Source organism: Cherax quadricarinatus, chromosome 60 (assembly GCF_038502225.1).
Source record: "Cherax quadricarinatus isolate ZL_2023a chromosome 60, ASM3850222v1, whole genome shotgun sequence".
NCBI classification, from domain to species: domain Eukaryota; kingdom Metazoa; phylum Arthropoda; class Malacostraca; order Decapoda; family Parastacidae; genus Cherax; species Cherax quadricarinatus.
Window position 1 is genome coordinate 9,927,616 of NC_091351.1, and position 17,500 is coordinate 9,945,115.

The 17,500-nt window shown below is 42.5% G+C and overlaps 1 protein-coding gene across 2 annotated transcripts in view; it reads left to right on the top strand.

The window, feature by feature from the left end:
* Window positions 1-17,500, top strand: part of LOC138854464 (tumor protein p53-inducible protein 11-like) — a 119,969-nt gene that overhangs the window by 46,737 nt on the left and 55,732 nt on the right. For both annotated transcript variants that reach the window (XM_070097922.1, XM_070097921.1), the window contains exons 2-4: window positions 6,937-7,030; window positions 9,116-9,323; window positions 13,831-13,961. In XM_070097922.1, coding sequence (XP_069954023.1) covers window positions 6,937-7,030; window positions 9,116-9,323; window positions 13,831-13,961 — 433 coding nt within the window. The remainder of the gene's footprint in view (window positions 1-6,936; window positions 7,031-9,115; window positions 9,324-13,830; window positions 13,962-17,500) is intronic.

The window sequence follows — 17,500 nt, forward strand, 5'->3', positions numbered from 1 at the left end:
GAAACGCGAACCACCTCCTCCAGTAACACTCAGGATAGCTGATTACCTGGTTACCTGGAGGTTACCTGGAGGTTATTCCGGGGATCAACGCCCCCGCGGCCCGGTCCATGACCAGGCTTCCCGATGGATCAGGGCCTGATCAATTAGGCTGTTACTGTTACTGTTTGATACCCACACAAACATCCCTGTCTCGCAGACAACCAACGTCTTAGGAGTTCATCTAGACTACAACATGCGAATACACAAACACATCAACCAGAAGCAAGCCATTGCATCCAAGGCCCTGTCGGGGCTGTCTAAGCTAAGGCAAGCCTCCATAAAAACGAAACTACATCTATACAAAGCCCTCATCCGTCCACTAATAACTTACTGCCCACTAGCCCTCTCCCTAGCAGCTGTGACAAACAGACGTAAACTACAACGCATCCAGAACAAAGCCTTACGCTGGGTGTTCAACACCCGCTGGGATGAATTCATCACAAGTGAGTCCATCCACGCCCGTGTGAACATCCCTGCTCTGAACGTGTACTGGAAACTGCTTAGCGACAAACAAATAGACAGACTAGTGACCCGACATGACTACTGGACCTCATACTTAGATGACGAACTACGCAGACCTGCAAACACACACAACCTCTTCTACTCTCTACTAGCTCCTGACCCAATTCCTATATACAAATAACCATGCTAAAATCTTGACTCAGTGACCTGTAACTCACAGGTATGGACCTTTAATAATGCCCTTGTACCATGCGATTCACGCTTTGTCGCCCCCCCTAGCCCCCCTCGCCCCCCTCGCCCCCCCTTCCCCCCTCCAGTCCCCTAGTTGCGCACGATCTCCTGAATCACCATCAGCTCAGCTACTGGGTTAAGCCCTGGTTCTTTCCCTCTTACAATAACCCTTCCTCCAACCAACCTATTCTTCCTGTCCCCACTTCCTCACTCACCCCTTCTTGAGGTCTTACCTAGAATCTATCTATCTATCTATCTATCTACCATCCACACATCCCCTACCACCATCCTTGAACCATCCACACATCCCCTACCACCATCCTTGAACCATCCACACATCCCCTACCACCATCCTTGAACCATCCACACATCCCCTACCACCATCCACACATTACCAACATATCCACATCTATCCACCCAGCTAAAAACATATATAAAAGTGAGAACGAACGAATTCTCAGTTTTGCTTCCCACCATCGCTCCTACACCAGAAAAGTCCCATTAATTGTGGTTTTGTTGCGTCCAGAAATTTTCTGGAAAGTTCTTCGGTGCGTGTAATGGATGGGGAGATTTAATTAGAAGATTTAGAGAGGATCTCTTGAGAAGTAGTTTAATGAAAAAGGGAGAGAGGAAGAGTTATCTTGAATCATGCAAATTTTAATGACGTATATTATGGTAATTTATTGAAAAGAGTTTTTTTAATATATATATATATATATATATATATATATATATATATATATATATATATATATATATATATATATATATATATATATATATATATATATATATATAATAAAAAAACAAATGTTGCGAAGATCAGATAAATGACTTGATAGATAATGAAAACTTTCAAACAGGAGAAATAATACCACAGTATTGTTCTGTGCTCACAGCTCGGTTCATGACAGGTTCATGATAGGTTCATGACAGGTTCATGACAGGTTCATGACAGGTTCATGACAGATTGACAGTCACCATCGAGGCAGTCACTACCCTCACTGTCAAATGACAGTGAAATGGATGTATTAAATTATTTTGGGGTCATTCAAATTGGATTGCTAATCTATTGTTTCTGTCTCATAAACACATACTATAAGATTGCGGGTAAATATTGCAACCTTCTTCCTGCAGTCAGAAAATATATGGCTTTATTTTCCAATGTCCTTCTCGAACGTTCTCACACATGTAATGTTTTCAACTAAGGAAGCCTAGTCTAAGACTAGGCTGTGTCCCGGGAAGATGATATCCATACAATATATAACAAAACTGAAAAATTTACGAATATTGTTGATTGCTTATATAGGCTCAACAAAGGAATTGAACTGGAAATGTTTCTTGGAAGTTTGAATGTGCTGTCTGTAGCGAAGAAATTATGTTATAAAATATACCTTAAGATATTGCAAGGTCAGGTCCCATACCTTTATACCTTTGAAGAGTTTCGAGAGTTTCACTACTCTCGGAGCCCGTCCATGGGCTAGGCTCGTCTGGTGCTTGCCTGGAAGATACTTGTCCAGTTTCCTCTTTAAGGCTTCTACACTTGTTCCAGCCATGTTTCTGATATTTCTGGTAAGATGTTGAATAGTCTGGGACCCCGGATGTTGATACAGTGCTCCCTTATTGTGCCCACCGCACCCCTGCTCCTCACTGGGTTTATTTTATACTTCCTCCCATATCTCTCACTCTAGTATGTTGTTATGTCAGTGTGCAGATTTGAGACCAGGCCCTCGAGTACTTTCCAGGTATATATTATCATGTATCTCTCACTCCTCCGCTCCAGTGAGTACATGTTCAAGACTTGAAGGCGTTCCCAATAATTTAGGTTCTTTACTGGCTCAGTGTGAGCCAGTAAAGCCAAATCTACATCATGTCATATCTGATTCGAATGAGAGGGTTGGAAAGAAACAGAAAAACTAAATTATACCCAGTGAAAAACAAGAGCGCCATAGAAACGATAAGAGAACACTGTGTCAACATCCATGGCCCTAAGACACTTCAACCTGCCACCAGTAGACATCAGAAATACTGCCGGGACAAATGTGTAAGTTTATAAGAGGAAACTGGATCACTACCTGCGCTAAGTACCAGATCAATCAGGCGGTGATGGTTATGTGACTGCCAGCGGACGACAACAAGAGCCTAGTTGAACAGGCACTCAGCTTCTTCAAAGGCAGGACTGGTAGCGTATATAACCCCCTCGAAATAGATCACATGTATATCACAAGTGTTCAGTGTGTGTGATCCATCCACCCCTTTGAACAATCCACCCCTGAGATCTATCCACCTCTGAGACCCATCCACCCCAGTGATCCATCTATCCCAGTGATCCATCTATCCCTGTGATCCATCTATCCCTGTGATCCATCCACCCGTGTGATCTCACCACACAAGCAGCAACGCTCTGATCATAAATGTGTGTTATGGGGTGAGGTAAACACTGTAGTGGCGCCTCATCACAGTAATGGACACACTCGTCCGACGATCAAGTTTATCACAACACTTAACTAACACTTTCAGTTTTGTATTCTGCAGTTAACGTAATGTTTGGTAATGTTTATCTTCTGGTTTTTTTTTTTATCCATAGGTCTAGTGTTGTTTATTGGTTTACTAAGAGTCAGAGCTGTAATATTTCATACGTGGGGAATACCCTGAGAGGACTTTAATATTATTTGCCTAATACTGTCGCTGAGGTACAGAACTTCCCCTGAGGTAGAACTTCCCCTGAGGTAGAACTTCCCCTGAGGTAGAACTTCCCCTGAGGTAGAACTTCCCCTGAGGTAGAACTTCCCTTGAGGTAGAACTTCCCCTGAGGTAGACCATCCCCTGAGGTAGACCATCCTCTGAGGTAGACCATCCCCTGAGGTAGACCATCCCCTGAGGGAGAACCTCCTCTGAGGTATAATTTTCTCCCCATGCATATACTACTACTACTGCTGCTAATAATAATAATAATAATAATAATAATAATAATAATAATAATAATAATAATAATCAGCTCGATTATGTATGCTATTTTAGATAAGGCTCCAGCAAAATTAAAAAGATATATAGAATTTCTGTTTTATTTTGCCGACAAAGTGGCCAGTTTATTATGTACTCTCTCTCTCTCTCTCTCTCTCTCTCTCTCTCTCTCTCTCTCTCTCTCTCTCTCTCTCTCTCTCTCTCTCTCTCTATATATATATATATATATATATATATATATATATATATATATATATATATGTATATATATATATATATATACAAAATATAGGGAGGTACCACCTCTAGAACTGTTATAGGGACCCTCATCCTCAGAGAAAAGAATAAACTTGCTTCAGGGAAAACTCAAGGTTCTCCCTGAAGCTGTTTGAGAATTTTCTCCTACCACCCCTTATATTTCAGGTATGTTTTATTTAAAGACAAAATACATTGGCCAAACATTCACAAAAATACATCAGAAAGTAAAACAACATAGGTAACTCAGAGCTACATCTCGAATACTTCGTCCAGCTCCCCTGCGGTGGGCCGCGTGCCCAGAATGCTGCAGGCATTTCCTCTCTGGATCGCAACACTGAGTCTCTGAAAGAGGAAGCTGGTCGCCCTGTGGTCCTTGGTTTCTATGATGAGCTTTTCACCCAGCTCTTTGAGGAACTTTAGAGCACACTTGCCCCATGCTCCAAGGGTCTCCGACCCTATTGGAATGAAGTTATAGCAAGGGGGAAGGTCTTCATATTTTCGGATCTTCTGGGTCTCCCTGTGGCTGGCAGCTCCACCCCCTTCCACTACAGAGTATGGCAAGTAGGTGTCTGTCAATGTGGCAGCACAGGTGTAGTCCCAGGCAATCTGCTTTCCATCCTTCCAAGGTAGCATAGTGGCTCCATCAGGACGCTTTTGACTTCCATCAGACCTCTGTACTTGGGGTTCCCGTTGAGCTGGGCAACGGGCTGTGGCGAGGCTTCTCTTTATTATGTCATTGATCCCCTCATGTCTGGCATACTTCCCTTCTGCTGTGTGGCACACGAGACCATGAAGTCCGAATTGATCAGCTGTCGCCCTGCCGCAAATACACCTATGTTCGGTGAGGATGGGGGCGGCTAGGCGAAGAGCAACACCAATCCAAATGGCCTGTGGGTCTAGACGGGTGCTCAGGGAGGAATTGGGAACAGCTAACAGGAAATCTCCTGAGTGTGGTGCCTTCACTGCCAGGAGACGAGCTTTGTTCTTTCCTGAAGCATTGGAGAGCATTGTGTTGGCGATTTTTTCCATATATATATTTATATATATTATATATATATATATATATATATATTTATATATTATATATATATATATATATATATATATATATATACAGAAGGCCTAGGAACTAGGCCATACAGTGGTTAACAGGACTACATCTGGATATATATATTTTCTAAACATTATATCTGATCTGTTGCAAGGAAATTTTAAATATTGCTTAATATGTCTGCCATCTTGTTTTCATTAATAAGTTGCCAAGACATCAGCCCAGTGGAAATACGTCACTTTGACTTTTTTGAGTTATCTTTGGTAATTTGCACTATGTATGATAATTTACTTATGTGTACCTGTGTTTAAAAAACTTAATACATCTGCATATTCCTCAGCGTATAGCCAAGCACATAGTTTTCTAGAGAGCACTGGATATATACACTGAGAAGTGTATTTCTCTCAGTGAATATATGATGAGAGTTTAATCTCTACAGATAGTAGATTGGTAGTCAGTAATCACCCAGGGAGGTACTACAGTCCTGCCAAGTGGTAGGATTGCTGTTTTTTCTTCTTCTCATAAACATGCAAGATTTCAGGTACGTCTTGTTACTGCTACTAACACTAAGGTCACAGTACACATACATACACAAGCATATATATACACACACCACTCTGGGTTTTCTTCTGTTTTCTTATTAGTTATTGTTCTTGTTTATTTCCTCCTATCTCCATGAGGAAGTGGAATAGAATTCTTCCTCCGTAAGCCATGCGTGTTGTAAGAGGAGACTAAAATGCCGGGAGCAAGGGGCTAGTAACCCCTTCTCCTGTATATATTACTAAAGTTAAAAAGAGTAACTTTAGTTTTTATTTTTGGGCCACCCTGCCTCGGTGGGATATGACCGGTTTGTTGACAGAAGTTTAATCCCTATCTTAGGGAATAAAGTATTCTTGTCTAATCGTGGAAAGATTACGTGCAACCTTAATGGCCATCGTGTAGTCGATAGCCTTTTAACCCCATTAACCAGTTCAGAGTGAATACCATAAGGGTGAACAATTGAAAGGCTCCATAATAGCATTCCTTGGTCTTATCCGATAATGGTGACAGTTTTCTCAGGTGTTAGATAAAATACCTGCACTTACAACTTCCTAGAAGGAGCAATATTTTATTGATGTATCGTGGGCACATGAAAAAAAGTTGGTTACCGAACTATCATTGTAAGTATTACTAATAGATTGATTGGCAGGACAAAGTTTTTGTCACTGGGAGAGTGCTAGATGTGATAGTTTGTTTTATGGCTTGTGATGGGGGTGGTAGTGGTGGTGTTAGTAGGTGGTGGTGTTAGTGGGAGCGGTGGTGGTAGTGGTGGTGCTAGTAGGTGGTGGTGTTAGTAGGAGCGGTGGTGTTAGTGGTAGTGGTGGTGTTAATGGTACTGGTGGTGGTAGTGGTGGTGCTAGTGGTACTGGTGGTGTTAATGGTAGTGGTAGTGCTAGTGGTACTAGTGGTGCTAGTGGTACTGGTGGTGTTACTGGTAGTGGTGGTGCTAGTGGTAGTGGTTGTGCTAGTGGTAGTGGTGGTGTTACTGGTAGTGGTGGTGCTAGTGGTTGTGCTAGTGGTAGTGGTGGTGCTAGTGATACTGGTGGTGTTAGTGGTGGTGCTAGTGGTACTGGTGGTGTTAGTGGTACTGGTGGTGTTAGTAATAGTGGTGGTGGTAGTGGTGGTGGTACTGGTAGCGGTGGTGGTACTGGTAGTGGTAGTGGTGGTGTTAGTGGTAGTTGTTGTGGTGGTCGTCACAGTAGTTCCACTGCCTGGTCTTTATCTTGCTGCTGGAGCATTAACTTGGTTATTTTGCGTCGCGGGCATATCACAGTTGTCTTTATCTTCCCTCTCCATCGACTTCCTTTCAGAATATAGTAGTAGTAGTATATTCACGGGTAAGAATTCAACATGTTCCTTCTACCCATTAACATCTTGATGTCCTCCTGCAGGAAACACTCGTCCGGGGACCTTCACTCCCGTCTGAAGACTCGCAAGATCCTGGGTGTCGGTGAGACAGACAATGGTGACATTCACAGATCCAAGGTACGGTTCTTGCTTTTCAATACTCACTTGACTGCCATATTTCTTTTTTACAATGCTGGCGCATTCCTTCACTCTTGCGAGACAGAATGAAGACCTTTCTTCCCTGTCCACCACACACACACACTATCAGCTAGGCCTGTATACATTCTACATGTACTTGTAGAAATAGATATTATTATTATTCTCACAAGGGTTAATGGGGAGGTACATTGTGTCTAGAGACACTCTCCTTCCCTAGTGGTGGGAGGGAGGTTGAGGCAGCCTCAGCAGTTCTTGAATGCTGTTCTGATAACCAGCTGAGCCTTGTAACATCACAGGGAGGGACATGACGAGGGACCCAGTGGAGGGACATGGCGAGGGACCCAGTGGAGGGACATGGCGAGGGACCCAGTGGGGGGACATGGCGAGGGACCCAGTGGAGGGACATGGCGAAGGACCCAGTGGAGGGACATGGCGAAGGACCCAGTGGAGGGACATGGCGAGGGACCCAGTGGAGGGACATGGCGAGGGACCCAGTGGAGGGACATGGCGAGGGACCCAGTGGAGGGACATGGCGAGGGACCCAGTGGAGGGACATGGCGAAGGACCCAGTGGAGGGACATGCGAAGGACCCAGTGGAGGGACATGGCGAGGGACCCAGTGGAGGGACATGGCGAGGGACCCAGTGGAGGGACATGGCGAAGGACCCAGTGGAGGGACATGGCGAAGGACCCAGTGGAGGGACATGGCGAAGGACCCAGTGGAGGGACATGGCGAGGGACCCAGTGGAGGGACATGGCGAGGGACCCAGTGGAGGGACATGGCGAGGGACCCAGTGGAGGGACATGGCGAAGGACCCAGTGGAGGGACATGGCGAAGGACCCAGTGGAGGGACATGGCGAAGGACCCAGTGGAGGGACATGGCGAGGGACCCAGTGGAGGGACATGGCGAAGGACCCAGTGGAGGGACATGGAAGGTACATACGATGAAGGGGTAAGAGGGGAGGGACACGATGAAGGGGTAAGGAGGGAGGGACATGATGTAGGATAGACACTATGAACGGAGGGAGGAACACGATGGAAGTTAGACGTGATGAAGGGATATGGAGGGAGACACTCGGTGGAGGGATATGGAGGGAGACACTCGGTGGAGGGATATAGAGGATCATGAAAGTAGAGGAGACTCCATAAGTTTATATAGTGGGGCTTGTAGGGTGGCAGTCTTGTTGTAAGAGGGGGCTTGTTTTAAAGCAGCGTTATTATAATTTGGAGTGCTGATGGAATTTTTGAAGGGTTTCACCCCCTTGGTCCCTCAAAATGCCGCCCTTGTAGATGGAGGGAGAGACAAGGGAAAGACGTCACCCTTGAAGAAATTATAATTATTAGCGTTAGTAATATTATTAGCATTCTTATTATACTCTGTACACGTTACTAATTATTTATTTCTATCTGAACTAGCAGATCTATGCCCAGGGTACCTCGTCGTGTGGATGAAATTAATAATAAACAAACTTAATTACAAACTTAAAAATGCATGTATGTATCATAAATTGAACTACCTCATATTAATAAGAGTAAAATATTGAATATTGTATTCAACCACTCTAGACTTAAATGGCCTATAAATATTAGGTTAAGTCTGCCTGACATGCCTCGCCATGACAGTGGCTTTCTTTGTACCAATCAGATTATGAAATGTAAACACACATTGTAACCTTAGCAAAGAAATAAAATTTTATTTTATTTATATTATTTTTATTTATTGTTAACAAGTTTAAAGACATGCTACAGAACGAGCTTTCATTAGGACAATCTTTCGTTCTGCGTAGTTGTCTCAAATCATGGACTCACATAGAGCGAAACGTTGCCCTGGCGAAAGCTTGATCTGCAGTACATATGACTTCTCTTGAGTTTTTTCTTGTCTTTAATCCATAATATAATGTTGAGAAGAACCCCACAAGTTAATCATAAGACACATAAGAGATTGTCAGAACATTCCGACCTCCAACTAAGGCCCTCTTTAGCAGATCCTCTTTATCAGGTCCTTCTCTTCAGGAGGACCTGAAGACCTCTAATATCCATCGTATAATATGTCTGTATTGTCAGATTTCACAAGTGCTGGGCCACAACGAGCACCTGTACGTGAAGCTACCCCGTGGGTTTTGGTCAGCTCACGTGGTGATGGGTATCTGGGTGACAGTGGAGACCCTGCTGCTACTGCTGACCCCTGGCTTTGCCTCCCACCTGGGTCTGATGCCTCCTGACCTTCCTGAGGCCACATCTGCCTCCCGTGTAGCTGGCGCCGCCCTAGCAGGTCAGTGCCTCTGTTTACTGGTGAACTGGTTCTTCCAACCACCTGTCTTCTGGCTAGCTGGTTCTTCCAACCACTTGTCTTCTGGCTAGCTGCTTCTTCCAACCACCTGTCTTCTGGCTAGCTGGTTCTTCCAACCACCTGTCTTCTGGCTAGCTGGTTCTTCCGACCACCTGTCTTCTGGCTAGCTGGTTCTTCCAACCACCTGTCTTCTGGCTAGCTGGTTCTTCCAACCACCTGTCTTCTGGCTAGCTGGTTCTTCCGACCACCTGTCTTCTGGCTAGCTGGTTCTTCCGACCACCTGTCTTCTGGCTAGCTGGTACTTCCAACCACCTGTCTTCTGGCTAGCTGGTTCTTCCGACCACCTGTCTTCTGGCTAGCTGGTTCTTCCACCCACCTGTCTTCTGGCTAGCTGGTTCTTCCAACCACCTGTCTTCTGGCTAGCTGGTTCTTCCACCCACCTGTCTTCTGGCTAGCTGGTTCTTCCAACCACCTGTCTTCTGGCTAGCTGGTTTCTTTATTATTATTACAGTATTATTAATTTTTACTAGTCTTTTATTCATGGGGAGGCACTAAACCTATATGAGTTATAATGCCCCTGAAGAATATGAATTAATTAGGTTTGATCCAAGGAAAAGGAGTATAACTCCCACTCTTTGAATCAAGAGCTCTTCAGCATTTTAAGTGTTTTGGGAGTATATGTGCTTGTGTAATGTTTTAATTATAATTGATGTTGTATTCATATGAAAAAGGTAAACCCTCATGGGCATTGCTGCATCTGGGGAATGGGAGATTAACAGTACACAACCTACACATAGGAGAAAGGAACTTATGACAATGTTTTGGTCTGTCCTGGACCGAAACATTTTCACAAGTTTCTTTCTCCTATGTGTGGGTTATTTGTGCATTGTTGACGTCACTGTATTGTGCCGTTTTTATTTTTTTGGTAGATTATCAGGTTTGACAACAGCTCATCCTTCTGGAAGGGAGTGTGGTTGAGAAATTGGTGTAGTTATGCTCGTGGTGTCTCGTCTTCAATACAGGCTCTCCTCACTTAACGACGAACTTCTGTTCCTAAGATCATATCAGTAAACGAATTCGTCACTAAGTGAGGAGCATACTATAATGCTAGTGGGTTTGTATCAGTCATCTTTGATATTGTTTTAATGTCACCTTTGCACCATTTATAACATTTTTAGTATATTTTTAAATGTTTATACAGTAGTGTACTGTATATTGTAATAAACAGTATATATGCATTATTTAGGTATGCATACTGATCAGAGAGTCCATCGTAAGTGCGAGTCGTTGGTAAACAAGTATGTTGCTAAGTGAGGAAAGGCTGTAATCTGTTCATATAATCTTTAAAATTTCTGTGATTGACTTCAATATTATCAGAGTTAAAGCACTTACTACTTCCTCTTGCAATTCTTTCCATTGATTTATCACCAGCTTTGGAGAAAAATTTCCTAGTATCCCTTCGATTCCATTTTTTTCCTCTCTGTTTACAACTGCGGTGTTTTTACTTACTATTTGTGTAGCTGAGATTGGAGACTTATTTTCTGTGGTGAGTATAATGTGTTTATTTTCTGATTAGTTAGATCCTAATGTATGTAATTAGTTGAATGACTTGCTTTCCTGCTGTTTCAGATTACAAAACAAGTTGAGTTCCTGCTGTCTCAACTTACAAATGAGTTGCATTCCTGATGTTTCAACTAACAAAGTTTTGTTTCTGCTTTTTCAACTTACAAGTTACATTCCTGGTGTTTCAACTTACAGAGGAATCACATTCATTCTATTTCAACTAACAGTCTCATTCCTGCTGTTTCAACATACAAATGACTACAATAGTCCCCTTGTATCTATGGGGGATACTTTTAAGACCTACTGTCGATATCCAAAACCGCAGATAGTAGCAAACCCTATACATAAGTTGTTTTTCGTTTACATACATACCTATGATAAAGTTTAATTGATAAATTACGCACAGTAAGTCAAGAATTAGCACTTTTTCACTGATAGGAAGCTTCTTTTAGGCCTTGAAGAAATGCCAGCATCACTAATTCTACACTTTGATGCTATTATTAAGCAAAATTAATGGTTATTTTTGGGCTATGGTAAACCGTGGATAACTGAAACAGCAGAAATTGAATCTGCAGGTATGGGAGTTCTACTGTATTTGGGTCTTTTGCTTCATTACTTGTCAGTACATGTATCATATACAGTGGTATCTCGGTATACATCTACTTTGGAATAAGTCCAACGTGATTATATACACCTGGAAAATCCTAGAGGGACTAGTACCAAACTTGCACACGAAATTCACTCCCTATGAACGCAAAAGACTCGGCAGACGATGCAACATCCCCCCAATGAAAAACAGGGGTGTCACTAGCACGTTAAGAGACAACACAGTAAGTGTCAGGGGCCCAAGACTGTTAAACTGCCTCCCAGCATACATAAGGGGGATTACCAATAGACCCCTGGCTGCCTTCAAACAGACATTGGACAAGCACCTAAAGTCGGTACCTGACCAGCCGGGCTGTGGTTCGTACGTTGGATTGCATGCAGCCAGCAGTAACAGTCTGGTTGATGAGGCCCTGATCCACCATGAGGCCTGGTCACAGACCGGGCCGCAGGGGCATTGACCCCCAGAACTCTCTCCAGGTAAACTCCAGGTCTCCAGGTATACGTCCTGTTTGGATGCGAAATTTTTTACTTGGTATATGACCTTTGTTTGGAATACAACTCGCGTGCTAGAACTTGTATGGGTCAAAATGAGTCACGACACTAAACGCTAACCTTGTTTACCTCTCTCTCGAGACAAAGCCACAACTGCCCACTAGCATCAGTATGCCCATTGCTACCATTCAGTGAACAGTCCGCGCTGTAATTGTGAATTTTCACGTGATTTTGTGTTTTTCGTATAAATTTTTAGTAAATTCATTAACCATGAGTTCTAAGAAAGTTAATGAGAAGAGCCAAGCAATGAAGAAAATGGTTAGTATCACCATGGAGGTGAAAAAAGAGATTGTTGAAAAGTAAGAAGGTGGCATGCGTATCTGGGACTTGGCTGCTGCATACCATTTGCCGAGAACAATGGTATACAGTGGACCCCCGCATAACGATCACCTCCGAATGCGACCAATTATGTAAGTGTATTTATGTAAGTGTGTTTGTACGTGAATGTTTGGGGGTCTGAAATGGACTAATCTACTTCACAATATTCCTTATGGGAACAAATTCGGTCAGTACTGGCACCTGAACATACTTCTGGATTGAAAAAATATCGTTAACCGGGGGTCCACTGTATATGATTGTGAAAGACAAAGATGTCATTAAATTGGCTAACATTGCGAAGTGGGGTGAAGTCGAGTATCAAACAAAGATCAGGGACATTAGAGCATGTTGAAAAATTGCTTTTGATCTGGATAACAGAAAATCAGTGTGCCGGCGATAGCGTATCAGAGGCAGTGATTTGCGAAAAGGCAAAACTGATGCATGCCGATCTTTTGAAAAACAAAGCAGGAATGAGCCAAGAAAGTGAAGTGTTTAAAGCCAGCCATGGCTGGTATGATAATTTTAAGAAGAGAACTGGCATTCACTGTGCTGTGAGGCATGGAGAGGGAGCCAGTTTACCTGGAGTTTACCTGGAGAGAGTTCCAGGGGTCAACGCCCCCACGGCCCGGTCTGTGACCAGGCCTCCTGGTGGATCAGAGCCTGATCAACCAGTGCTGATAATGATGTTGCCAATGATTTTGTTACAGAGTTTGGGGAATTTGTGGAAGCTGAGGGTTTTGTTCCCCAACAAGTTTTTAATTGTGACGAAACAGGCCTGTTTTGGAGAAGGCAGAAACCAAGTTCTTTGGACAGATTTTTAGTAAAAGTCAAACCCGGTGAGCTTCAACCAGGTCCAAATAGGGAAATGAGACAGAAAGAGAAGGGGACTCTCCTTCCAAACAATAACATTTCCTTCTCCTCCCTTCTCAGCACTATCCTAGTAGGCACTCACACTTCAGCAAAGTAAAGCGAGATTAAATTTGCATTTATTTAATCAGATTTTTTGTATTTATGTATGTACAGTGGTACCTCGGGATACGAACTTAATTCCTTCCAGATGGCTGTTCGAGAGGTGATACCGAACAAATTTGTTCCCATAAGGAGTAATGTAAATTAGATTTATCCGTTTCAGACCCCCAGAATTACACTTACGAAAGCACTTACATAATTGTTTGAGTTTTGAGCTGTTCGTATCCTGAGGTACCACTGTATTTTAGTATTAAGCAGTGTTTAAATTGCATATTTTAGTATTAAGCATTGTTTAAATTATTTTATACAACCCCCATCAATGTATAATATTTCAATAACAATAGGATTTTGTTTTCATGGGAACGGATTAATCATTTTCCCTATATTTCTTAAGGGAAAATTTGTTTGGTATAAGTCCAAGGTCCTGGAATGGATTGAGGACATATACCAAGGTACCACTATACTATACCTTAATTTGCAGGTCTGTGTGTGTTTGTGTGGTCACTACTGGGAACGTCTGATAAGCACTATGCTCGCACAATGCTACTCTCCATGCTCACTTACCACATACTCTCCATCTGTGTTGGGGCTGCCTCCGCATTCTCACAACAGGTAAGTAGTTATGGCACTACTCTATTTTAAGAATAATAATAATTTCATTTCAGCATGATACAATGTTTGTACAGAGATGGGTGACATTTAAGTGTGCATGCAGAAAGCCCATAGTTATACAGAGCATTTCGGGCAAGCTTAAGCCTAGCTCAAAACTACAGTGGCAGTAACTTAAGTATGAAGAAAGTATCATATGGAGAAGCATTGCAAATTCAAAAGAAGACTATCCTGACTATTAGCCTCAAGAGTTAGTAATCCAGAATAGTCCAAAAAAAACAACCAGTGTAGCTAATTTTCCTTCCTCAGGCTGTGAACCACAGCAGTTGGCTCACAGCTACTGTACCTGTATTTTATGCTAGGTGAGCAGGGGCAACAGGTGCAAAGAAAACATATCCCTCCATACCCACCCCAAGACTGAACCTGGGACCTTTAGTTGTGAACTTAAGGTGCTACTTCTGAGGTACCTTTGAAATTCTTTTGATGGTTTTCAGAGTATTTGTACTCTTGAAGCCCAGCCCTGGACCAGATTTGTCTGGTACTTGTCTTGTCAGCTAGGCTGTTGCTATTGGCAGTCTGCTGGTCTATATGTCAGTCATAACCTGGGTAATCCAGCACTTGGTGGAGTAAATTTTCTGGTTTCCTCTTGAAGACTTCTACACTTGTTCCAGCAGTGTTTCTTACATGTTCTGGTAAGATGTTAAAAAATCTGAGACCATATTTGTTGATATAATGTTCTCTTATTGTGGCCCCAGCTCCCTCTTTTTACTGATTTCTTGTACATTTGCACCCATATCTGACCCCCATATACTGTTATGGCACTGTGCACATTTGTGACCAGATCCTGGAGTAATTTTCACATATGTATATTTCCACATATATTATCACATATCTCTACTCACTTTTCTCATTATTCCTTTATCACAAATTTTTTCTTAATACACCACAATCTCACTTGTCAAAGGCTTTTGCAAAGTCCGTATATACTACATCTGCATTCTGTTTGCCAGATAGAGTAAGCATGCCAGGAAAAGAGAGATTGAAAGTGAAAGATGCACACTGTCTATTGAATGTGACAATCAAGTAATGTTGGATCAGCATGACTTGACAGTTCTGACAGTGGCACTGGGGGGTTCTCTGTGAAATGGTCCTATGTATAAACATTTAAAATTTCTGTACAGGATACAGTATAGAATACACAAATAACCCGCACATAGAAGAGAGGAGCTTACAACGATGTTTCAGTCCGACTTGGGCCATTTACAAAGTCACATTAACGAGAAGTAGAGCAGGACGTGTATATGCGTACAGTGGACCCCCGCCTTACGATGTTAATCCATTCCTGAGAGCTCATCATAAGCCGAAATTATCGTGTGGCGAATTAATTTTCCCCATAAGAAATAATGGAAATCAAATTAATCCGTGCAAGACACCCCAAAGTATGAAAAAAAAAAATTTTACCACATGAAATATTAATTTTAATACACACAAACTAAAGAAGACATGCACAATTACTACTCTACTAAGAATAGAATACATGACACTTACCTTTATTGAAGATCTGGTGATGATTGATGGGATGGGAGGAGGGGAGAGCGTGGAAGTTGTTATTGTTTAGAAGGGGAATCCCCTTCCATTAGGACTTGAGGTAGCAAGTCCTTTTCCGGGGTTACTTCCCTTCTTCTTTTAATGCCACTAGGACCAGCTTGAGAGTCACTGGACCTCTGTCGCACAACAAATCTGTCCATAGAGGTCTGTACCTCCCGTTCCTTTAAGATTTGCCTAAAATGGGCCACAACATTGTCATTGTAATAGTCATCAGCACAGCTTGTAACAGCTGTGTTAGGGTGATTTTCGTCCATAAAGGTTTGCACTTCAACCCACTTTGCACACATTTCCTTAATCTTTGAAGTAGGCACAATGGATTCCATAACTGGCATAAGCTTCTCAGGGTTAGCCCCAAACCCTTCAAAATCTTTCTTAATTTCCATACCAATTGTCACCCTTTTTACCACAGGGTTGGCACTAGAAGCTTTCTTGGGGCCCATGGTGACTTATTTTGCAGTTTTTTTTTTTTTTAACAAGTCGGCCGTCTCCCACCGAGGCAGGGTGACCCAAAAAAGAAAGAAAATCCCCAAAAAGAAAATACTTTCATCATCATTCAACACTTTCACCACACTCACACATTATCACTGTTTTTGCAGAGGTGCTCAGAATACAACAGTTTAGAAGCATACACATATAAAGATACACAACATATCCCTACAAACTGCCAATATCCCAAACCCCTCCTTTAAAGTGCAGGCATTGTACTTCCCATTTCCAGGACTCAAGTCCGACTATATGAAAATAACTGGTTTCCCTGAATCCCTTCACTAAATATTACCCTGCTCACACTCCAGCAGATCGTCAGGTCCCAAGTACCATTCGTCTCCATTCACTCCTATCTAACACGCTCACGCACGCTTGCTGGAAGTCCAAGCCCCTTGCCCACAAAACCTCCTTTACCCTCTCTCTCCAACCCTTTCGAGGACGACTCCTACCCCTCCTTCCTTCCCCTATAGATTTATATGCTTTCCATGTCATTCTACTTTGATCCATTCTCTTTAAATGACCAAACCACCTCAACAACCCCTCTTCTGCCCTCTGACTAATACTTTTATAAACTCCACACCTTTTCCTAATTTCCACACTCCGAATTTTCTGCATAATATTTACACCACACATTGCCCTTAAACAGGACATCTCCACTGCCTCCAACCGTCTCCTCACTGCTGCATTTACCACCCAAGCTTCACACCCATATAAGAGTGTTGGTACTACTATACTTTCATACATTCCCTTCTTTGCCTCCATAGATAACGTTTTTTGACTCCACGTATACCTCAACGCACCACTCACCTTTTTTCCCTCATCAATTCTATGATTAACCTCATCCTTCATAAATCCATCCGCCGACACGTCAACTCCCAAGTATCTGAAAACATTCACTTCTTCTATACTCCTCCTCCCCAATTTGATATCCAATTTTTCTTTATCTAAATCATTTGATACCCTCATTACCTTACTCTTTTCTATGTTCACTTTCAACTTTCTACCTTTACACACATTCCCAAACTCATCCACTAACCTTTGCAATTTTTATTTAGAATCTCCCATAAGCACAGTATCATCAGCAAAAAGTAACTGTCAATTCCCATTTTGAATTTGATTCCCCAAAATTTAATCCCACCCCTCTCCCGAACACCCTAGCATTTACTTCCTTTACAACCCCATCTATAAATATATTAAACAACCATGGTGACATTACACATCCCTGTCTAAGACCTACTTTTACCTGGAAGTAGTCTCCCTCTCTTCTACACACCCTAACCTGAGCCTCACTATCCTCATAAAAACTCTTTACAGCATTTAATAACTTACCACCTATTCCATATACTTGCAACATCTGCCACATTGCTCCTCTATCCACTCTATCATATGCCTTTTCTAAATCCATAAATGCAATAAAAACTTCCCTACCTTTATCTAAATACTGTTCA